We start from the raw sequence: 25,288 nt of genomic DNA, 5'->3' as shown, positions 1-25,288 counted from the left end.
CACAACTTATCAAAATTAAATTGAGAAGACATAAGCTACTTAGAACTTAGACGAGTTCATGTCAAGCAATGAGACTGACTTAGTAAGACAAAGTTTTCCAACTAAAAACAATTTTAAATGTGCAGCCCCAGGAGGATTCCCTGCTGAGTTCTACCAGACTTCCAGAGAGGTGACATCATAACTCTTCAGAGGACGGCATCAAAGAGGAAGGGGAAGGACGCAGCCATGTTCAGTTCACACAGCCAGCATTGCTGCTACCCAAACCAGATGAGGACCCAACAGCAGCAGCCAATTAGAGGACTGCCTTTCTGCTGCGCACAGATGCAAAACTTCTCACTGAAAGAGCCTGCAAATGGAGTCAAGAAGAACATTTGCCATGACCCAGTCAGTTGCATTTGAGGGATGCAAGGATGGTTCAACACACTCCTATCAATAAATCCATCAGCAGTCTTCGACGTGGAAACCGCTTCACCATCTCCAGAGTCCAACATCCTTTCATGATGAAAGTGAAGAAACTATGGATGTGGGTGGAGTGTATCTCAACGTAATAAAGGATATGTGCAACAAACTGAGAGCCAATGTTACATCACATGGTGGTCTATTATTTGTGTTTTAATAAGCTTGCCTGAAGCAAAGCAGACACACTAGTCAGGCATACAGGCCAGGCAGTGGCTGCATACACCTTCAATCCCAGCATTACAGGGGAATGTAAGGCGGGATGAGACAGTAACTCGCTCTCTAGCGGCTTGGCTGCTTTGCTTTTCTGATCTTTAGGCTGAACCCCGGTATCTGTCTCTGGGTTTTTAATATTTGTGCTACATTCATGCTACAACACTGAATGGGAGAACCTCAAATCATTGCTGCCCAAAGCAGAACGGTGACAAGAACACCCACTTTCTCCACACTTATTCATTATGGCTATGAAGTCTTCGCTAGGAGCAAGCAGAAATAAAGAAATAAAATTGATACAAATAAAGAAAGGGAGAAACTGAATGACTCTTACTCGTACAAATGATTTATTATATAAAAAAAAATCCCAAGGACTCCTTCTGAAAACTCTTAAATCTAATAAATACTTTCAGAAAAGTAACAAGGTACAAAATCAATATCGAAAAAGTCAGATTTTCTATATTCCAACACCTGGCAAGAAATAAATCACGGAATGAATTCTATTACCTTAAAACCTAGAAATAAAACTAACCCAGGAAGTCAAAGATCTCAACAATGATAAAATTTAAAACTCTGAAAGAAAGCATTTGAAAAAGACGCCCCCAAAGATGGACGTTGTTTCCATTGGCATGAATACGCAGAATCGCTATAATGATATTTGCATTCCTCATCTAAGTTCCAAAGGCATTCTTCATAGAAGGGGGGAGGAAATCCTGACGCTGACATATAAGCAAAAAGACTCCACAGAATCAAGGCAATCCCGAGCAGAAGGAACAGAGTTCACAGTGTCCCTGTGTTTGATTTCAAATTACACTACAGAGCCATACTAATAAAAACAGCAAGGCACATCGAAAAAAAAAAAAAACCAGCAGATGGAGACTCAGATCCATGTAACTACCTGGCTTTTTCTGAAAGAGGTACAAAAATACACACTGGAGAATGGACAGCTTTTCTAACAATGGTGCTGAGAAGACTGGGTACCCCCACAGGCAGAGTAAAAGCTGTGTACAAAAAAAAAAAAAAAAATCAACTCAAAGCAGGTCAAAGACTTTAAAGGCCTGAGCGTCTGAAGCTGTTAGGGGAAACACTTTAAGACACAGGCATTAACTGGGAGAGACTTTCTGGAAAGAAAGACAACAGCTCAGGAAATGCTAGCAAGAACTGGTAAACAGGATGCTATGAAATGTACAACCAATGGGAATAGCAACGGCTGAAGAAGAAATCTTTGCCAGGTACACATCACGTAGGCGGTCAATGACACCCAGAATAAGGAACTAAAAAGAGAAATACTAAAAACCCAAACAAGCCCATTAGTAAACGGGAAAACGAGATAAAACAATTGTTCCAGCGGTGGCAGGGCACGCCTCGCCTGTTTGAGGACAGCCTGGTCTACACAGCGAGCTCCAGGACGGGCAGAGCTGCACAGTGAGATCCTATCTCGGAGAAAACTCATCAACAGTCAATAAACTTATGAAAAAAAGTCCAACATCCTTAGCTACCACGGAAATGCCAGTCAAAACTATCCTGAGATTCTCACCCTGGCCGGAATGGTAGTGACTAAGAAAACAAGGAACAAATGCTGGTGGGGACGGGGATGCGAGGAAGCCCTCATAGGCTGCTGGTGGGAATGTGGACCAGCCCAACTGCTATCTAAAGCAGTATGAGGATTTCTTAAGAAACAAAACCAGAACAGTCCTATGCCTCAGATATGCCGCTACCAGAGGGCTTTACGTCAGCGCCACAGTGATGCCTGGACATCTCCGCTGTACAGTTCTATTCCAAACAGCTGACTTATGGATTCTGCACAGAGGTCCACACACAAGGGAAATGCGGCGTGCCCACGCCATGGAGCTTACACAAGGGTAAAGAAGACAGACACGAGGCTATTTGCTGAACCGCAGAGGCCGCTGGAAACCAAAGCAAGTCAACTAAGCCAGACTCGGAGGCAAGGATCCTGTCTTCTCTTATTTGTGGGTTCTAGATTTCTTATAGATACACAAAACCATTTATATGTACACACAGGGCATGAAATCACAAGGGGGGGGGCGCCGAGGGACGGAAAGATGTCCAATCAGGTGGAAGAAAGTGGAGGGTGTGCAGTGAATGTGGTCAATGCACATACTATACTTGAGAGATTACAGATCATTTTGTAATTACTATGGCCTGATATTTTCCTGATTAAGATCATAACAGCAGAGTTACTTCTGAAGGACACAGATGCATATATGAGCTAAATACTAAAAACTTAGTGGGTTAAAAACAAATATGTCAAAGCAGGAGGGAACTGATGGAAAGGGAGAGGAGCGAGAGAGAGAGAGAGTCATAGTGGATGAAAATGATCCAAACTTAATATACACGTTTGAAATTATCAAGGAATTAAAAAAAAAGCTTGGCATTGTGTACTGACAAAGGAGGTAACAAATATTCTAAAGGGGAAAAAAAAAATCACTAAAATGTTTGCAATTCAATTGAAGATTTGGAGGAAATCCTGCTAAATGCGCCTGTGGTGTTTGTATCCAAGTATGTGAACTTATTTATTCCCGTTACCAGAAATAGGAACAGCAGCAAATGTGTTTCTCGAGTACTTTGCTTACATTTAAATACCAATGTCGAAGATTTAAAAACAAAACAAATGTCAGCTTTGCCTCCACTCCTCCCTTGCCCGCCATTCCAGAAGGGCACTTTCTGCTCCAGCGTAAGCCAAGCATCCCATCCTGCACATCTATAGCAAGCATGAGCTTCAGCGCGGGGGTACTCATCACCACGGCCCCACGTGACATTTAAGCTCTGTCCTTCTAGAATATATCATTTTATAATCAGTTTATGTGTGGGGGTGCTTTACATGTATGCCTGGACACAGCCTACTTGCCTGGTGCCTGGGGCGGGGGAGGGGGGGGGGCGCGCGTAAGAGAGCACTGGATGCCCTGGGACCGGAGGTACAGATGGTGTGTGTGTGTGGCGGGGGCGGGGAGGGGAACGGATGCAAACCTTTCATCATCCATCTCCAAGCTGGACTCGCTCTCGGAGAGCTGGCGACACAGCGCTTCCCTTCTCTCCATCTCCCTCTGGAGCTTCCGCTGCAGCCTCAGGTTCTCTTCCCTCATGTGCCGCTCCTCCTCCAAGTACTGGGCCATCTTCTCGGAATCTGAAAAGCCACAGCTGGCAATTAAACCGCGGGTTTGTGCAATCATTACCCCACCTGTGGAACGCTCCTCCCCCCCAGCGGGAGTCCAGGGCTTAAAATTAATCCTTGGCGTCAAAGTTCGCAAGTGAGTTACAGTTAGCGAATGATCTAACAGGCAGTGTTGGTCGGCTAGGTGTCTTCACATTCATAGGACAGTCAGACTTCCTTCTCTTCCACGGTAGAGGCTGGGAGAGAAGGAGCCCAGTTAGGGTGACAGGCTGCCTGTCCACTCTAGACAGGCCACTTGGGGGGTGGGGAGTCACCCACTGTGCATGGTGTGCTAGATGATGTTCAGATAACATTCTTGTAAAACAGAACTTCACACAGTTAACAACAACTCTTCTCCATGAAGTGTAATGTAAGCCGCATCCAGGTGTGCGTGGACAACCTTCGGAAGCTGCTTCGCTCCTCAATCATGTGGATTCTGGGGATCAAACTCAGGTCCTCAGGCTTGGTGGCAAGCACCTTTACCCCCTGAGCCCGCCTGCCCAATAACGGCTTCTGGTAACAATTATTCAATGATTTCCAAGCATGCATCCTTTCAGAATATACAAAAGCTCTTAAACTGTATTTCTTAATGTAAGAAAACTGTTTTATCTTAAATTATGCGTAGATGTGTGTCTGTGTGTTAGTATGCGCAGTGGAGTACAATGCCCATGGAAGCCAGACGACGTCCCATGCCCTAGTGCCAAAATTACAGCTGCTAGGAACTGAAATGGGCGAGCAGTAAGCAGTCTGAACTGCTGAGCCATCTCTCCAGTCTGGACTCTCCCTGTTTCGGAAACTAAAATACTCAGATTATTAGACACCATTATGTAGACTAAACACTAAATCTCTCGGCTGTTTTGAATACAGCCGGAAGCCCCGCAGCCTAATCCATATGCAAAGTCTTTTTAATTGAAGTGATGCTGGGAAAACACTTACAAAGCTCACTTTTAAGATGGACAGCTTAAATTAAGTCTCCCCAAGCAGGGCTGTGCACAGACTTCCCACTGAGAGCTACAGGAAGCACCAGGTGGCCCTGGGTGGACCGGACGTTGCTCAAACGCAGAGTGGCGACTACAGAGCAAGTTCTCCTCCGCAGAAAGCAAAGTCTCCCAGGACAGTGACTTAAGAGGAAACATCGTTTTTCAAAGAAAATCGCAATTCAGGCTGGGCATGAGATACATGCCTGTATTCCCAGCACCCAGGGTGGGGTGGGGGCAATTAAGGTAGGAGGTTTGAGAGTTCGAGGTCAGCCTGGCTACACAGTGAGACCCCCATCTCAAACAAACGAACAATACAACAGACAAAACTAAGAGAGGGCAATTCACTAGCATATGGGGACCCGGCAGAAGAATGCTGAGACAGTAACTTAGAGACAAGGTCACCTCGGACAAGACTTCAGGACTTCCTGTCGACACATCTAGTTAACTCAAGTCCCAAGCACAACTTCTCCAGTGTCCAGACCCAGGCACAGGAGGCTGGAACCAAGGCATTCCTTGGGTGCCCTCTGCTGGTCACTGTTACTCCCTGTCTAGTGGGGGGGGGAGCACTGTTTGAATGGCCCTCATAGTCTAGTACCTCCTGAAATCGAACCACACGGGTCATCCAATGAGGGTGGCATCTGAATCATTTTCAAAGCAATGCTCCCACAGGCGGGCTGCTTTCCGTCCCCTTACCAGCCTATGGACCACAGGGAGTCTGAGCCCCAGCACATTCCAAGGCTTAACCCAAACTGAGAACTTGAGACCATTAACTGTTTATGACAGGGATGGAGGCTGACGGGCTAACTCCACAGTTACAGTAAAGGGGGTGTATGCAGGCTATCTGACACGGAAGGTTGGAGACAGAGAAGAGGACGGATCACGGACACACTGTCCTCTAAAGATGCCTCACTGAAACCAGCTGAGTGATGCTGATGGCCTCTTTGGGCCAGGCTTTTTTGTCCTGGGGGGGAAAAAATCACGCTAGCCATTCACGGATGCCTTCAACAAGATCTGCAGGTCTTTTAAAGACCAAGCAGTGCAGTGAGTGCTGAGGGATGAGAATAAAGCATCCTTCCCTCACGGACGACTAGTCAAGCATGAACGAGGAGGAGAAAGGGAGCTGGGAGCCCTGGGAAGAGGTGATAAAAACGCACCGCCTAGCCAGCCCAGACAAACCGGCATGGAGAACGTTTTCATTTAGCTCACCCGGTTTATGGGCTTCATGCAGTTACCTAAGATACACCTCAGAATGACTTGGATTAAAAACGAACATGCCAGCGGACTACAGCCTAGTCCTGGAAGAACTCCGGAAACCACCCAGTGCTGGCAGGAACGATGGTAGCGCCCACAGGCTCATCCCCAACAGGCGAGACTGCGTGACGCGGCAGAGACAAGAGGGATTCCGTAGGTGTGATGAAGTTAAGGATTCAGGGTGGCGAGATAATCCTGGATTATCAGGGTGGGTGTGAGGTAATCACAAGGGTTAGTCAGTGAAAAGGGGACCTGAACAGGGAGAGGACATGGGAGTGGCAGCCCTACAAGAAGAACCAAAGAGGCGGCATAGATGGAACCCCAAGCGGCCCGAAACAAAAGGGGAGCTTTTATACAGAGCCTGTGCCTAGACTTGTTGCTGCAGCAGTAAGAGAGAATACGCTACCCTATTGGAAGACTTCCACGATCTTGATGTACCCACCATCCAAGACAAAACACTGGACCCCTACTTGCAATGCGCTTCAGGAGAGAAGTAAGGTGCACGCACAAGCATGCTCACTGCAGCTGGAGTCCAACCAACAAGGGTCACTTGGGCCTTGTGAGATGGTCCTTGAGGTAAGAGGCTCCCACCAAGCCTGCTAGCCCGAGCTGGATCCCTCAACCCACATGGGGAAAGGAGAGGACCGACCCCCACAAGCTGTTCTCTAACCAACACATGAGCACCAGGCCATGTGCACACCCGCCACGTAAACAAACAAACAAACAAATAAATGCAATAAGGAATATTTTAAACATGGATCACTTGCAATGGCCACTTAATGTACAGAACAGTCAGCCCTGAAAGAGGGCCCAAGACAGTGGTGTAGGTAGCCAGGAGAAGAACTGCAGGACAAGTTGTTTTTGCTAGGCGATGGTGGTTTACACCTTTACTCCAGCACTAGGGAGGCAGAGGCAGGTGGATGTCTGCGTTCAAGGCCAACCTGGTCTACAGAGCGAGTCCTGGGACAGTCAGGACTACACCAAGAAACCCTGTCCTGAAAAAACAAAACAAAGCTGTTTTCAAAGAGAGAGATGCAGAAGGTGATGCTCACGGTGCAGCTCTTAGTACAAAGCAATTTCATATGCATGCACACACGTGCAAGAACACTAGGCACTTGCCCATGAAAACTGCTCTCCTGCCAGTCACAGCGAAAGGGAAGCCCTGCCCCCACAATATTACCTCAAGGAAGACATGTCTGCAAACATGTCAGGAGGAGGGTAGACTCCTAAAAACGCAAAGTGACCTAGACAAGTTCAGAAACCCAGGACCCTGATTTCCACTCCACACCTTGGCCTTTTCCAAAATATTAAGTCTAAATTTCAGAAGCATTTATTCTGCAAATACCACGTGCAAATGTCAGCTGAGATTAGATGCAGCAATAAGGAAGGCAAACACCCTCCACAGTGCCCCCTTCCTAGTCCAGAGCTGCAGGGGGGCTCCTGCACAGACTCATTAGCACATCAGACAGATAAACACGATTACAAAGGTCACCTGGCCTGATAGGGTTAATTGCCAATGTGATTCTGGCTGGAATAAACACTTTTGTCTTTTACTCCCACATCAAAGTACTGAAACAGTGGGCACCAAAGGAGTTGGAATTTCCCCGGAAATCTCAAACCGGGAGAAGGAAAAGGTGACAGGCGGAAAGGACCCTGTCTCCCCGGAAAAGAGATTTTACACTCTAGAGAATGGGACTGAAACCCAGACAAAGTGGCGTCCATGATGGGTGGGGCCACACTCTGACCTGGACTGATTAATATTCAATCCTCGGTTCAAGGGAAGGATGTTTTACTCTCATCCCTTGGCACTCACTGCACTGCTTGGCCTCTTAAAGGCCTGCAGATCTTGCTGAAGACATCTGTGAACGCTAGTGTGATTTTTGCTCCCCAGGACAGAAAAGGCTGGCCCAAAGAGGCCATCGGCGTAGCTCAGCTGGTCTCAGTGAGGCTTAGAGGACAACATGTTAATGTCCTGTCCCATTCTCTGTCTCCAACTTTGTATATCAGACGGTCTGCACCCCCTTTGGTGTAGCTGTGACATTAGCTCCCCAGCTTCCACCCCTGGTTCAGGAGCACTTGAAGGTCGGTCTTGAGTTCTCCGTTTGGGTTGAGTCTCGGAAACAGTTGGGGCTCAGACTCCATGTGGTCCATAGGCTGGGAAGGGGATGGAAAACAGCCCACTGGTGGGAACAATGTGTTGAAACTGGTTTGGATTTATCTTACTTCAGGACCCGAACACAGACTTGAGAGTTTTGCTCGCTCTTTGTCCACTTCCCCAGTGTGGCCAGTGACTAAATCTTCCTTTTCTGCTTTCCACTATGAATTTGGCTTTATTTTTTTATTTATTTAACTTCATTTTATGTGCATTGGCATCACCTGGAACTGGAGGTACAGACAGGTGTGAGCTGCCACACGGGTGTTGGCAATTGATTCTGGGTCCTCTGGAAAAGCAGCCAGTGCTCTTAACCACTGGGCTAACTCTCTAGCCCAGAATTTGGCCTCTTTATTGCCTTACTGAGGACAGGTCGCCAGATCTGATTTGGGGTTACAGGTTGTGACCCGCTCCCCCTAGTCACATCCGGTAACAGAACCACGTGGAAAAGGGTCCTCAGAAAATTATGTGGGAAGGGTTATTTTAATTATATTCACTGCTGTGGGGTGATATGCCCCATGAGTGGCACCGTTCCCAATCGGTTTTCCTGAGGTCCAGGGTCCGAGTCCGGCCCTGGTAGGCTGACTCTGCTGCAGTGGACAGCCCCACACTTGAGTGCCTGGACAGCACGAGTGGGTTCAGGGAGTTAAATAAAAGGCAGAAGTGTAGTGATGGAGGGTGAGGGTGGCTAGAGTTAGGGGGAGAACAGTGACTATAATCAAAATAACATGAAATACATATGTGTATATACATATAAAAAAATATATATATACATATGAAAGATATACGTATATCTTTTATATGTATTTTAGAAAGGTAGCTGAGCAGAGATATGAATTAATCAACTATTCTGTTCCCAACCGAGGGAGTGATGTGACCAGTTCCCCTGTGACTTCCCATGTCACAAGGAGCTGTAATCTGTGTGCCAAATAAGCACATTTTCCCTTCAGTAGAGAATTTTATCTCAGCAAGGAAGGAAGGAAGATGTCCGGGAACCCGCTAATTCAGTGACTTCCCTCTTGAGATCATCACAAGCATCTTCTGGAAGTATTCTAAATTATCGGCCCTCCCCTACGATGGCTTCCTTTTTAAAAATATATACCCCAAGATGACAGGGACACGCGTACATAAAAGTCTATGCGTCACTAATCAAGCACACTGTGACCATGACTACCGCAAGCTCATTAGCAAGCACGGGGACTGACGTGGGCTTGGTACACGCACTGATGCGGCAGACAGGAACTCGAGGGGACGGGAGGCCACGTACGCTGTAACTGGGCGGCTCGCAGCTGCTTCTTCAGCCGCTCCACTTCATTCTTTAAAAACCTGATATGCCTCATCATGTTCTCGGGAGAATCAATCTCCATGGAGATGTCTCTAGGCGATGGTGGGGCAGACACAGGCTGGTCTAATTTCTCCTGTAGGATTCTTCACAGCCAGGAAGAGAAGAAAAAAAAAAAGAAAAAAGAAAAGAAAGCAACAATGAAGACCAGTTTGCAGTAGAAGATTACACAACATTCGCGCTGAGAGGAGGCCTGGAAAGCATCCGGAGGACAGACTGACGCCTCTGTCTACCTCACCACCTCTCTATCCATCCTCAGCTACAATTACCACAGGTCAAACAGGCGGCATAGCAAGATCTCAGCCCTTTTGTGTTTCTTGTTCATGTGTTAGTACACATGCTACCTCCACGTGGAGGGCAGAGGGCTCTCTCAGGTGTGGGTCCTCCCTTTACCCCGTGTGTAATGAGGGCTCTCACTCTCTGCTGTTAAGCAAGGTAAACCAGCCCGGGCTTCTGGGAATTCTGTCTCCACCTCCCATCTTGCTTTAGGAGCACACTGGGATTACACCCATGGGCTAGCGTATCCAGATTTATGTGGGTACTGGGAATCTGAACTCAAGTCCTCGGGTTTTGTGCTGTACGTATGACCCACCAAGCCATCATTCCTGTTCCTTCTGCTCTTTGAGTGACCCTGGCAGTCAACTGTAACTGGAAAGTCTGTGGAACACCTTTCTGGGCACTACGCCCAGGGTACAGCCAGCATTCAGACACTAGCTGACTGTGGTTAGCAAGCTGGCTGTAAAGGATGCTTTGGGTGAAATTTAGGAACCGCTATGAATCACTCTGGAAGAGGAAGTCACTTACAGTCAGTAAAGCTCCTCCTGATAAAAACCTGTGGGGACGGTTTGGAAAACTGGGACCAATGATGTTAAAAAAACAAATCCAATCAGAATTCTTCGGTTAATAGCTGGTGCACTCAGCTATTATCATTCAGATAAAACTTTAAAAAAAAAAAAGGGTTGGGGCTGGAGAGATGGCTCGGTGGTTAAGAGCACTGACTGCTCTTCCAGAGGTCATGAGTTCAATTCCCAGCAACCACATGATGGCTCACAACCATCTTTAATGAGATCTGGTGCCCTCTTCTGGTGTGTGGGCATACATGGAAGCAGAATGTTGTATACACGATAAATAAATAAATGTTAAAAAAAAGGGTCAACAGCATTTTGCCTACAAAATGACCATTTCTTACAGCTAAGTTCAATAACAATACAATTATATGTACATAAAGCCTCAACTGCATTCCAAAAGGGCAGGCTAACTGCAACACTCTCTAACCTCCTTCTGTAAGCTGCCAGGGCTCCTGGGGTTTGCTTTGGGTTTAGTTGTTTACCTCAAGTTTGTAAGCTAACTGCAAACTGACTCACCTGTCGTTCTACCCTAGTTGAGAAAATTAACAGGTAAATATGGCCACAATCACAAAATAACTGCACAATTCAGTTTATTAGAACTGCTAGCATAATGCTAACAACTGGAGGATGGCTCCCAGACATATATTTTGAATTTTCACTTTTCTTAAACTCTTGAGGTTGGTTTGGTGCTTGTAATTCTGCGTTATGAACTCAGAACAGTGTGAGCAGGGCTTTAAAACCAACGCTCAGGCTTCTGGGAGGCAAACAAGACCCTGGGGCAGGGAACTAATAACCAATTTCAAAGGAAACTGGCCTTTACCCCACACAAAGCTCTGAGACAGGATCTTCCTGCCATTCTTCTAAGTTCTGTCCCTTCCAACTCTAAAGCACAGTGCCATCAAAAACGAGGACCAAGGCAATCTGCAACAAGGTCACTTAGGAGACATCCATTTTGGGGTGACACTTTTTATCTGTACACTGAACGCACAAGCGTTCAACTTCCACAGGTTTTTATTTACAACAGGTTTAAGAGCAGGCTAGCCATTTTTCTATTAAAATCTTCCAACTTAAGTGAATCCTAGAGATGCACACTAATTAACAGGTGATCTGTGGCATCATGGTCGACTCTGACTCTGGAGGGAAGAGAAAAACAAGGCACAGGGAGGAGACCGCCACGAGAGAGATCAACATTTATTTCCTTTAACAGATTAGGAGTGTGTGTGTCACCCAAGCAATTCAAATGTCCCTCTTTTCTCCACAGTAACAGACAGGAGTCCTCCACACTCACATACCCCCTCTCCCCACGCACATACAAGCACACACCCACGCACAAGCACGCATGCACATATTCACGTACACGACCAAGGCTAAACAAACCTCTTTTCAGCTTCCAGCTTATCCATCCTCTTCCACAGCCGATTCACCAGAGCCTCTTGCTCTTGCTCCAGCGTGTTTTCCAGGTCAATCTTCTCCCGTCTCAACTAGAGGAAAGGGAAGAGCTTTACCGAGAATGCCAGGGCACTGGGGCAGCCTTGACTGATCTCACCGTGAATGGGACAGAGATGAGGACAGAGCTGGCAGGATAGCTTGGGGATGACTGGGCACTGGATCACACTATTTCCTATAACTGTAACGACTGCGGCAAGACAGCCGACCCCGGCGCTAATCCACCGCCATAATTAGTTAGGATCACAAACCTTGAGTCAAATGTCTGGGTTCAAACCCCAGCTCCACCAACAGTTATGAGTTGTAAAGGAGAAGCCTAACGTCTGGGTGACTGAGCTTACATGACTTAACTTAGGCATCAGTAATAGATGCATTCAGAATCATGAGCTCAGTATTTGTCCCTCTCTCTGGTTATTTGTTTTCTCCTGTTCTAGCCACAGAGGGCACAACTCCACAAGTCCCTATTCTTACTGTTTTTTTTTAAATACTATTATATTTCATTTACTTTTATTACCAAAAAAAAAACCTGATTACAAAATAAGGGGGCTTCATTATGACACCCTCGCACACACATGGACTATGCTGTGGCTGCATGCACCACAGCCCCATCACCCTCCTCTCAGCTCCCCTCACCCTCGTCTGTTTTGTTCATTAACAAATCCGAAGTGTCTAGATTTGAGACTTCAGTCAATACTGGCTGTTGTTTTGGACCCTCAAATGAGCCAGGATCATCCAGGAAACACAAAGTCTTTCATTTCTCTGGTGGAATGTGGCTTTGAAGAACAGCTCAAGGGGAACACACAGGGAAGAAGCAGGGTTGGGGTACTTCAGGAATACCTGGAGGCACAGTGGGGAGCTCCATGAGGTCCCAGAGCATCCTGACTACCAGGTCAGACTGGCTTCCATCTCACAAAAATACCAAACTGCTGGGTTATCTGTAATTATCTCCCCTATTCCCTTCTCAGGGTTTTGTTTGTTTTGTTTTAAGTTCAGGTTCCCACAACCGGCACCCTCTCACCCGCAGTCAAATATCTACGTGTCAGGCCAAGCTCCACACTGCCCACCAGGTTACTCTGAAGCCCTCAGGACCCACGGTTACAGCTGATAAGAGTGCATTTGAAAAGCCGCTTCCTAATTAAGGCTTTCAGTAGCCTTCCCAATTCTTCACTGGGGTTCATTAACAGCAGACTGAGAGCCCTATTATGGTCCCCCAAATAAACTTAAAGCTTCCTTGGGGATAAAGAGTGTATCAAAGTATCCCTGGGACATGAGCTCCCACAGCCTGCCAGGCTTGTAACTGGTGGGTACAGAAGGGCAGGGAGGCCCAGCTTCACTGTGCCTCTCCCTCCCCTCCCATTGTTCATGTCCTTATTAGAGCAGACCATGAGGACCTGTAATCCCAGCACTCAGAGGCTGAGGCGGGGAGGGGGAGCAGAGTGGGGGTGGAGGCGGGACACTGAGAGTAGGAGGCCCAATCTGAAATGAAATAAAATGCATGTTAAAATAGAGGACTCACACTGGGGAGGGGTAGGGGAAAGAAACGCTCAGGGGGGCTGGAGAGATGGCTCAGTGGTTAAGAGCACTGCCTGCTCCTCCAAAGGACCCGAGTTTGATTCCCAGCAACCACATGGTGGCTCACAACCATCTGTAATGAGGTCTGGTGCCCTCTTCTAGCCTTCAGGCATACATGCAGACAGAATATTGTATCCGCAATAAGTAAATAAATATTAAAAAAATAAAGAAAAGAAATGCTCAGTAACAAACCCAATGAGAACGCCACCCTTTCCTACCAGGCTCACTTGGGAGGCGCACAAGGGTTTTCCCAATCCACTTTGCAAAGGTTTAGTCTAAACACAATTTCTCCAGTACCACTAAGAGAAAAGACACTCTGAACTCCAAAGATCAGACCCCTCAAATAAAATGAGGAGAGCAGTCTGTTAGAACTCCGACATTACTAATCTATCAGACACTACTAACCTAGGCATCATTACAAAAGAAGCTAAAAGGAAGACTAACAGACACAAAGTCTATTATAATGGAGCTTCTCCCAAAGTGGTCTGGGGGCCAACGGGATGAATCAGCTGACAAAGGTGCTGGCTACCAAGCAAGGCAACCTGAGTTCGCACCTCAGGAACCACAAGGGAGAAGAGAACTGACTTCTGAAGATTTTTCGCATGCCATGGGACATGCCATCTTCCCCCAGATAAATAACTTAATTTCTTTAAAAAGAGAAGGAAGAATAAAAAGCACTGAGAAGGCTGGGGGCTGGCTTGGTAGATCAAACACTCACCATGCAAGAACGAGTACCATCATCTGGGACCCCAACATTCACAAGGCAGGGCAGTGCACCTGTGACCCCAGTGCTCATGGGTAAGAGCACCGGGGTGAGCTGGTCCCTGAGGCAAGCTAGCTAGATTGAGCAAATCAGCAGGTTCCAGATTCAGTGAGAGAGCCTGCTTCAGTCAAAAAAGTGGAGAAAGACCAGAAAAGACACTTGTCTCCCCCACCCCATGCAAAGCTAGGTATGCACAAGTCTGAAGCCACCGCATAGCAAGACCCCACTTACACAAAGTGTAGTGAGGGGCTGCAGGGCAGGCCTGCTTTTCTCCTCACCCGATCTGTAGTGAGGGGCTGCAGGGCAGGCCTGCTTTTCTCCTCACCCGGCTCCCGCACGGCTAGCTTAGTCCCAGAAATAATAACACACAAGTTATATTCATTTAAGCACTGCCTGGCCCATTATCTCTTAGAGAGTTAGTTACTGACTAACTCTCATATCTTGATATTAACCCATTTCTAATAATCTGTAGCACCACGAGGTGGTGGCTTACCGGAAAAGATTTAGCATGTCTGACCTGGTGGCTGGCTCCATGGCGTCTGGCTCATAGCCCTCTTCCCAGCATTTTGTTCTGTTTACTCCGCCTACCTAATTTTCTGTCCTATCAAGGGCCCAAGGCAGTCTCTTTATTGACCAATGAAAATAACACAATAGACAGATAACCCTCCTCCATCATTTCCCCTTTTTCTGTTTAAACAAAAAAGAAAGGCTTTCATTTTAACATAGTAAAATTACACATAACAAAACAGTTATCAAGCAAGAATTACAGTCACAATATTTATAACTATATCATAATAATGGAAAACTATAACTACTACTATCCATTCTTTAACTCCATCAAAGGCTCCAGAAGGATATATTACCTAAGTAAGCATGAAGTGAGCAACTTCCAAAACTCTAGAAATGACAGAGACATCTCGCTGCCTGGACAGTTACCCAAAGTTCCTCTGTATCGTTGGGGCACCCATCTTCAGCCTTCAGGCCCATAATATCCAGAGACATTTTCATGAAGCAGGAAATTTCAAAGGCAATTCAGTCACTATCTGCTGTGTCCTGCAGAATGTCTCGCAGACTCTTTCATGAATCAGGAACCCCGAAATATCATCTCACCTTTAGGCAAGTTCAGCAGTCCTCTCTCTGTGGGTTCTCTGTGTCCAGTTTATACAACAGTCCAGGCAAGAACAGTTTCTTGCCCAAATGGCTAACCAACTCCATAAGGAGCCTCTTCGATGCCCTTCTTCCTCTTGAAGTAGATTGGTGCTGCCAGGAGCAGACGTGTCTCATTGTCATGAAAAGTCCTAAGTTATTAAAACATTAAATGCCATGCTCTGTAGTCTTTGAAAGATATGAATGTCTTATCTGAAATATATCTGTGCACTTCTAGAAAATCAGACTAACATTACTACAAGCTTGACTATTATCGATGATTATCCATTAACAACCTATATTTTTAATTATACATTACATTTTTAAAATGAACTACACAATCACAATACATCAGTCAAGATCAGAAATATATATACATATAACAAAATTGACCTTAAAATCCATACCAATGAAATTATTCATATCTATATCATATCCCCCTTTAAATGTAAAAGAACATTTATAAACAATATTTGGGAATATGGACGTAGTTATTTCTCTCCAAACTTCTTCCTGCTGTATAGGGGCGCAGTTAATCAGGTCTTTCATGGTATAACCTGTCTGCCAGGTTCATCTCAGTCGGCAGTTGAGTGAAGAAATTTTGAGGGTGTTCACAGAAACCTTTCAGGAGGGCGTGGTCTATCATACCATATTGGGATAGATGCAATCCACAGGGTCTCATCCTCTGTGAAAACAAAAGAAGAACCTCCTTTCCAAAGTATCATATCCTTAGATCCAAATTCAGAAGTCAAGGTATTTTCAACATATCTATCTTGGATTAGTTCAGCAGCATTTATAAACAAAAGTCTTTTATCAGCTGTTGCTCCTTCCTCAGCATTCAAACAATTTAAAGAGAGCATAATAGCATACAGTATCAAGATTTTCTGTGTATTTTCCATCTTTATGCAGCTTTATTTTTAACCTCTATTTTTTTTTTATTTTTACTTTTACTTTTTGACATAGGTTCTCTGTATATCTTTGTCCTGGAATAACTCTGTAGACCAGGCTGTCCTTGAACTCACAGAGATCTGTCTGTCTCTGCTCCCCAGTGCTGGGATTAAAGGCATGTGCTACCACACCTTGAACTCAGAGATCCTTCTGTCTCTGCCTCCCAGGCATTGGGATTAAAGGTGTGTACTACCACACCTTGAGGTCACAGAGGTCAATCTACCTCTGCTTCCCAAGTGTTGGGATTAAAGGTGTGTACCACCACATCCAACTACTTTCTTTCTTCCTCTTTTACCCTAAGAACTTTAACCTTTAGCCTGCATATATTTTTAACACATAGTAAACCATTTAGAGGTTTTCTTTGTCTTTGAACCTCTCTTTACTGTATCTCTCTCTCTTTTTTATGACCACATGAGTTTAAAACCGTGGCTTTGACGGTTAGACCCAGTCCATTTTTTAGCTTTCCAGACTCATATTAGAGGTACCATTGGAGCCTTTTACTGCCACAACTCTATGGCGTTTCAAGGTCCCTGCCAGCAAACAAGCTGGAGCATTCTGCTCACAGACCACACTCAGTCGGACTGCCTGCCTGAAAGAGTCAGAGTTTGCCCTGGCAGGACGGCCCAGAAAGACGGCATTTTAAAACAGCGCAGCATTTTTCCTGCTACGACTGAAAACCGAAAAACATGCGTTCAGCTTTTCATCAATACCATTTAAGTGTTTCGCAGCAGGACCTCTTAATGAGCTACAAAGTTTTGCAGCTAAAGCTGAGTCAGGAAGCCTCTCTTAAATGAGAGCATTGCTTGCCTCTAGCAAGCAGAACAGACCCGAGAAATTGCTGCCACCAAGAAAACATGCTTTACTCTATTCTTTCCCAAACTTTCTTAAGCTTTCTGTGGATTCAGTTATCCACGTTGGCGCCATCTGTAGTGAGGGGCTGCAGGGCAGGCCTGCTTTTCTCCTCACCCGGCTCCCGCACGGCTAGCTTAGTCCCAGAAATAATAACACACAAGTTATATTCATTTAAGCACTGCCTGGCCCATTATCTCTTAGAGAGTTAGTTACTGACTAACTCTCATATCTTGATATTAACCCATTTCTAATAATCTGTAGCACCACGAGGTGGTGGCTTACCGGAAAAGATTTAGCATGTCTGACCTGGTGGCTGGCTCCATGGCGTCTGGCTCATAGCCCTCTTCCCAGCATTTTGTTCTGTTTACTCCGCCTACCTAATTTTCTGTCCTATCAAGGGCCCAAGGCAGTCTCTTTATTGACCAATGAAAATAACACAATAGACAGATAACCCTCCTCCATCACACAAAGGACTTAGGGAATAGAATCTACTCAGATATAAGCCCTCCATCAACCAAACACTTAGTCAGGATTCTTTTATTTTGGTTTACTGAGAAGATGAGGAAGCCTAAGAAAACAGGAGGGGGATAGGATCACCGGCTCCCTAAGTCCTTTCAGAGATGTTGTAGCTGAAGGTCACACTAGCTCAGCCCACTCTTACTGTTTGTCCTTTTAGTACACATAGATTAGGACCACTTGGAAAAATAAAAGCACCAGTGTTTAGAAAACGACCAATGCCACTCAGGAACCAGCTGTGTGTACTTCACAGCTGGAGGGGAGGAGACATTCCCTAGGTCGGTCATATGTCCCATCCCTGTAAATTCATCCGACCTTTGCACACACATCAGAAGAAAGTAGCTCAGAGGATTCACGAGGGGACGCAGCACCTGCTGACAGTGCAGAGTGGCCCTTGCTCGGTGGCACACCCTTCACAGGTTAAAGCTGCAGAGACAGCCAGAACCGAAGCACAACCTCAGCTGTTTCTGGGTGGTTACTGGCCCTAGCAACTCTCCTCCTGGCCAAGGAACACCTCTCTCATTCTGGCCCTCGTCTTCCAGAAAATAGTCCTTAAAAGAACAAAATACAAAAAAACAAAAAACAAACAAACAAAAAAAGAACAAAATACATAGTTCACCGTTCTAGTCCAGATTAAGACACTGCCGCTGCCCCGCCCCACCTTTATCTGATGAACCAATCAACAACCGTTTTTCAGAACTAAGGACAGGTCCTAGGGTATTTGCACCCCAGGACTCAAACACATGGCAGTTTCATAAAAGTCAACCAGCAAAGAGTGAGGGGGGGGGGGGGGAGGGTGGCCACTTTCAAGTTCCAGAGGTTACAACCATCACTGCAGTGACGGACTCCAGAAGCTGAGAATGTTTCTGTACTGAGAGCGGGCTGAGGGGGTGAGGGTGGGCGGGTGTGTTTAACGAACTGTGCAGCAAGATAAATAGTCCCCTGGATGAAAGAGTTGTCTCTTTCCCACTTCCTGCCTTATCCTATTTTTAAAAATGAACATCTATTTTTTGTCATAAGAAAACATTTAAAGGCATCTAATTTTAGAAAGCTGCAATTTCATAACAGAAACAATACAGCAACCACCAATAGCAACCCAACAATAAACTGGTGTTAATCTGTGGGTATTAAAGCACCCTTCAGGGATCCTACAAGGATAAAAGTAAACAAAGGTTACCTCCCCGAGGGACATCAAGAGAGGCCAGGGTCAGCCTTGTATAATACAACCTCTCCTCTTTTCTTTCAGAAGAACTTGTAAAACAGTGGTTTTCAACCCACGGGCCACAACCCCTTAGTGGAGTATCAAATGACCCTTTCACAGGGGTCACCTAAGACCATCAGAAAATACAGATATTTACATTATGATTCTTAACAGTAGCAAAATTAGCAACAAAAATAATTGTACGGTTGGGGGTCACCATAACATGAGGAACTGTATTAAAGGGTCACAGCATTGGGAAGGTTGAGAACCACTGCTCTAGGATCTGCCTGCCTCTACCTCCCAAATGCTGGGGTTAAAAGTCATGGGCCACAACACCCAATGAGAACTTTAAAAAACAAACAACAAAACGGACACACGGTCTCCCTTCCTGGGACATCGGCACTCTATTACACAGGCTGGCATGCTGGTCCATAACTCTCCAGGATTTTTTGCCTTTTTGACCAAGTAATAACTGTGGTGGGAAGCAGGCCGCAAACCACCGGGTATGTGTCCTTTAGCTATGTCAAAAACTCAGCGGAGGGGATGGAGAGATGGCTCAGGGCAGAAAGCACTTGTTGCTCTTGCCTGGGGACTTGAGCTCAGTCTCCAGCCCCCATATCTGATGGCTCACAGCCCCCATATCTCCAGTTTCAGGAGATCCATAGACCTAATCTAAAAAAAAGTCAGTAAACAAGTTCTTACAAAAATAGCATCGGCAATTTTCACAAGCATCAGCTCATTTACTGTTAGGGAGGCTGGCAGGTAAAGGACAACATGCAGGAGTCGGTTTTCTTTGTTCCCCATGTAAACTCTGGGGCTCAAACTCAGGTCATCAGGCTTGGCGGCAACGCTCTCTCACCCGGAAGCAATCTTGCTAACCCTAAAATAATGTGAGGCAAATAAGACCGAAGACATTTCTCGAGATACACTGTATCCAAAATCCAAGTATCCTTAAAAGAAAACCATTGATGGCTGCTGCATCCACCCCACTGCCCGGTGGGGCTGAATTTAGTCACTCACTATTTTCCATATGCACACTGCTCAGAATCCTCCCAACACTCAGCAAGGTCTCAGCAGGTTCCCCACACATTTCAAACGCTAAGCAGGCAATCTCAGGGTGGGGTCTCTGGATTTTACTGCCCACAACACAGCCTCCTAGTGTCATTTATTTGACCCTCAAGGTCTGATCATTCAATGCACACCACTGGACGATGAGACGCTCCCTGCTCCTACACAGGGCTGAAGTCGCCTGTGTGAACTGGCCCATGTGGAGACGTGACCTGATGCTAGTGGGAACAAGGTCAAACGAGGACCACAGCTGAGTTTGTACTTAACCGGAGTGCAGATGCCATCAGGGGCCAGGTGTCCCTGAACTGCTACAGGACACCCACCTCTCTTCCCGGACGACAGCAGTGCTCACAGATCTCTCAGCTGACATGGGGACATCTCGGCAGCTCAAGAGACAGGACAAATGAAGTGGCAGGGACTGCCAAGGCTTCTTGAGAAGGTAATGACCCTAGTGCATCTATATCCAGGGCACAAAACCCTACACGATCTTCAGTATGGCTGGAAGTTTCTCTATCCCTCTCCTGGAGGAGCAGTGGGTATGACTGACTGACTGACTGTCTCTCTCTCTCTCTCTCTCTCTCTCACTCTCTCTCTCCCCGTCTCTCTCCTTTCCTCCCTTCCTCCCTCAAGTTTTTTGAGACAGGGTTTCTCTGTACTTTTGGAGCCTCTCATGGAACTAGCTCTTATAGATCAGGCTGGCCTCGAACTCAGAGAGAACCACCTGCCTTTGCCTCCCAAGTGCTGGGATTAAAGGTGTGTGCCACCACTGCCCAGAGGGTATGACTCTTGTACCCAAGCTCTGGAAGTAACTGACATAGCGCCAAAGATCTGCTGACATCCACTTTTAAAATGATATACATTGCTTTAGGGAAAAAGAAGAGAAGGGAAGGAGATGAAGAAAAACTCTCAACAGCAGCTGGGGTGGGGGTGGAAATACAGGCGTTGTTCTGGTAATATGTTTGTGATTTGTACTTGTTTTCCAATTTTCTTGGGTGAGCAAGGGCTTGTCATTACAATGCAAACACTGAACATAATAAAAGGTTTTGAAAATTCCATAATTTGAGATGGATGTTTCAAATTGAGTTTCAAAACATGTATGGAGGTCATGGGACTTTATCTTCTTGGTTTTTTGCTTGTTTTTTTGGTTTTACAAGACAGGGTTTCTCTGTAGCTTTGGAGCCTGTCCTGGAACTAGTTCTTGTAGACCAGGCTGGCCTCAAACACACAGAGATTCACCTGCCTCTGCCTACCAAGTGCTGGGATTAAAGGCATGCGCCACCACTGCCCGGCTCAGTCTTATTGTCTTAATGCAGGGGGATGCTCAAGGAATAAAGGTTTTTTGACTCTTCATGCTTTCAAAACACACAGGGACAGCGGGTACCACCAGCCCTCTCCCAGTCCTTCCAGTTGCTGGAATCAACAAGGACAGCCGTCGATGTGAATGGGATGCTAACAGACCTTGCCGGGTTCTCACAGCTGTAGCTGGAAGATATAATCTGTTCTCCAACAACCAAAAGCCAAGGACTTCTCTCTTGTGTAAGACACAGGGACACAGCATGAACAGACTGGCCTGTAGGCACTCATCGGTGCTCTTGTCCACTCACACTACAAAACACGCACTCGAGTGGTTTTGTGTTCGAGCCACGCACGTTGGGTGTCAGTTCGGTTTTTACTGTGAGCCAATTACCTTTCAGACAACATATAAGGTGTAGCACACGAAGAACCCCAAGTCTAAGAGCAAGAATCTCAAATGTAAACTTAGAATGTATTAAACATTTCCCTGTTTCGGCGAGAAAAAAAATAAACCACTGCCAATCTCAGATAGGAACTGGTCGGGGGAAAAAGGGGGTTGGCCAATAGAGAGGTATTTAACAGGAAGGGGGTGTTGATGACGAAGGGTCACTGATAGGGATGTAGGTCACTGACAGGGAGTAGGAAGCTTGACAGGATGGAATCAAGTGGTAGGGAGGAGGGGGTTCACAGGGAGCAGAAGTACTAATAAAGATGGGGGTGGTCGATAAGGATTAAAGGAGGATACACGGGTGCATAGAAGTAATCAGAATGTCACATGTGTATGCGTGAAACTGCCAAGTCACAAAACTAATCAACAGAAAACACAATCTTTTCCCGAGCATTCCGACTCCACCATACTGGCCTATGTTGTCTTCTGCAGCTGCACACAGAACACTCAGCAGTGTCCTCAGAAGCTGGGGTCTCATCAAGCCTGTGAGTCACCTGTTAGGGTTGGGAACTGAGGGTAACACCATGGGACACTGTTAGCACCGAGGGCTGGCCAGGCCTTGGGACAGCTAAGTGACTCACTGTTAATGACAAGCTCGTGCCCTCAAACTCCCACTGCCACAGCCTGTCTCTCTCCACACCCAGGAGGGAGAGGGAGATCATTTACCACCTTCACCAGCATGCCTGCCGTCAGCACGGCTGTGCAGTCTGCTGACACTGGCCTGGCTGCCTCCTCCCCCATTTCCGCCTGCCAGGACGTCTGTTTCCGTGAACGAGACTGGACACAGGTGTTTCTCTTGCTGGTCTGCATCCTGTCTTCTCTGCCTTCATCTTGCTGTGTCCCGGTCTCCTCTGCTGCCTGGAGACGGCTTCCCTCCGTGGCAGGCTGCCACCCAGCACTTCATCGCTGGCCACTTGTCATCCTAGAACAAGGCTCCGGGCCAGGAAACTTCTGTCATCGTTCCTGGGAGACTGTGACTTATGGGGGATATGTGGTAAAGACGTGAGTTCACAGAGAATCATGCCATCCAATTAGCACAATGGAGGTACAGGCAAAAACAAGTCCAAGAGCCAGGTCACAAGGACATACAAGGAGAGAAACCTCATAAAGTGAAATATTGGTGATTGGGTTGAGGAAGGGGTAAGATCTATTGATAGGCTCTTGGAAAATAGGTAGACCAAATGCCCAAAGAGACAGATAACAACTTTTTTCCTATTCTATTTTGTTTTTTTTTTTGTCTTTTTTTTTTTGAGACAGGGTTTCTTTGTGTAGCCTTGGCCATCCTGGAACTCGCTCTGTAGACCAGGATCACCTCAAACCCACCTGCCTCTGCCTCCTGAGTGCTGGGATTAAAGGTGTGCACCATCATCATCTGCCTTCTTTTCTCTTTTTAAGATCTGTTTTATTATGTGTGTTCACACTTGTGTCTGTGTGGATGTATGGGCACTCATGTACAGGGGTCCGCAGAGGCCAGAAATGTGCGCTGAATCCCTCGGAGCTGGAGGTACAGGTGTTCACAAGTTAGCTGCCTCATGTGGGTGATGGGATTTGAACTCAGTCCTCACGGTTAAGCAGCGAGGGCTCTTAAGTGCTGAGCTATCTCTCAAGCTCAACAACCTCCCTTGCTCAATGGCAGCGGCTGTGATACTTGTCCCTGGGAATATGATCGCTTGGTCAGCACAGTGTCTGCCCTCCCTGACGGTCTGCGGAGCTTACGAGACAGAAACAACCGAGCCAAGTATGAAATGTTACAGGACGCCCGGACAGCATGTGCAGACGCCTGGCTCGCTGGAGGACAGACTGGGAGGCCCAGAGGGGCACAGAAGACCGTGTTCTAGGCAGAGGGAACAAGCCCAAGGAAGTTCTGGAAAACAAGGCTTCTGACACATCGGAGCAAGATCTTCCACCTGCAGGTCTCAGCCCGCTGCCGGATTGTGAAACTGGTCTAGTCTTTCGTGATCCATGTCTTCCAAAAACGAGGCAGGATGGAAGTGTGAGCGCCTCCCTTCTTAAGTGCACCATAGTCATACACAGTGACACCACGGGTGCTGTGCTGGGTTATCATGTGCACTGGCTCCTCCTGAAGCAGAGGAGTCTCCACCTACATGGAGCATGAGAGAGGCAGGGGCAGGGGAGCAAATGCTTCCCCAAACCTGCAAACTAGGTATTATGCTTGCTTCACAAAAAAAAAAAAAAAAGGTCAAACCATAGCCTGGGGTCACAGGGCTCTCATTCCAGCCTGGAGGGTGAAAGGGCTCCAGGGAAACTTCTGGAAGTTACTTTGCCTGAAGAGCTGGCATTATAGTTGTTAATGAAACCAAATGACTATACCAACCCAGGATCTGTCCTTCCCACATGAAATTTCAAAGTAGAGACAACTAACACAAGAGGGCACTCAAAATTCCATGTGTCCAATAGTCGGAGGGAGGGAGTTAGGTGTTGGTATTCAGGCATCTGTACTGGCCTGTCTTTGGGGTTCTGACAGGCTACATCCTCAGCCAGCGCTCTCCCTCCCTCTTTCCCTCCCCTCTTCTACTGCTCCTGTCCCCAGAGGACAGTCTCCCCCTTCCCCTCCCTCTCTTTACATTCCCTTTTCCCCTAATAAAAACCCCTCCACGGGGACTCTGTTGCACAGCATCTTTCTCTCGCGTGCTGCTTTTTTTTAAAAGTTACAACAGGTGGAAAGGAGGGAGGGCAGGCAGGCATTTGGCCCGTGGCAGGCAGCTGTGTGTCATTCAAGTGTGAACCAAGTCACATGACTGGATTTACTCCACGATTTTCCTGCTTCGTTACTTGAGCGCCTATGCCGGGTGTTGGACGCCACTATTTCTTTCACTGGTCAGTTTTGTGTTCCTGGAACACAACACCCCAAGGTGAGGGAGTGATGAATGTCGATTAGGCATACAGTTTTGGGGGCTCAAAGTCTACAACTAGGTTCAGGTCTAAAGAGGCCCCCTGGCTTGCATCTCAACATGGTGTACAGCGTCACAGCAGAAGGATACTGGCCAGAGAGATAGGAAACCAGACACTCAGGACTGGAATCCGTTCTGCTCTTTGGTAGCTGTCTCCCTCCAGCACCAGAACCACAGCACTCTGACGACGGTGCCCCCAGTGACCTAGTTCCTTCACACCAGCTCCCCGTCTCTAAGGTTCCAGGCCATGCCAGCAAGCACCACATCGCTGCACGACTTGGCCACATCCAAGGCATTTCTCACGAGACAGTTTTCTGAGCCAAGCACAGAGAAGGCCCTGGAAACTGGTGAGCCGGGCTTTCACTAATAAGCCTGGTAGACAGGTGAGGACACTCTTACCCAGCTGACAGTAAACACTTTGGAATCAAGAGTCTTAGACACAGAAAAAGAAAACAAAACACAACTTCTAAATATTGTTACTGTCACCTGAGCAATGTGAATAGCAACCAAGAGACTTATAGTGACCAAGCTGTCGCTGTTGGATAAAGACAGAAGGACTCGCAGGCAAGGGGCAGTGTTTGCTATCAGCTCTAAAGGCAGGCTGGCCGGACTAGTCCACTTTAGTACTGTGGTCAGTAAAGGCCTCGCAGGCTTCCATTACTTCAGGCATGTTCCCATATACCTGCTTATAAATTCTCTTTGGCGTTGA

At 46.7% G+C, this 25,288-nt stretch overlaps 1 protein-coding gene across 1 annotated transcript in view; it reads right to left on the bottom strand.

Annotated features, from left to right (window-relative positions):
* The window catches only part of Ccdc6 (coiled-coil domain containing 6), a 103,399-nt gene that overhangs the window by 16,081 nt on the left and 62,030 nt on the right, over positions 1–25,288 (bottom strand). Inside the window, exons 4-6 of the mRNA XM_048451543.3 lie at positions 11,792–11,895; positions 9,492–9,652; positions 3,658–3,814 (exon numbers count right to left, since the gene is read on the bottom strand). Coding sequence (XP_048307500.2) covers positions 3,658–3,814; positions 9,492–9,652; positions 11,792–11,895 — 422 coding nt within the window. The remainder of the gene's footprint in view (positions 1–3,657; positions 3,815–9,491; positions 9,653–11,791; positions 11,896–25,288) is intronic.

This window comes from Myodes glareolus, chromosome 18 (genome assembly GCF_982192425.1).
Source record: "Myodes glareolus chromosome 18, mMyoGla1.1, whole genome shotgun sequence".
Classification (NCBI taxonomy): domain Eukaryota; kingdom Metazoa; phylum Chordata; class Mammalia; order Rodentia; family Cricetidae; genus Myodes; species Myodes glareolus.
This window is presented reverse-complemented; position numbering and strand designations above follow the sequence as displayed.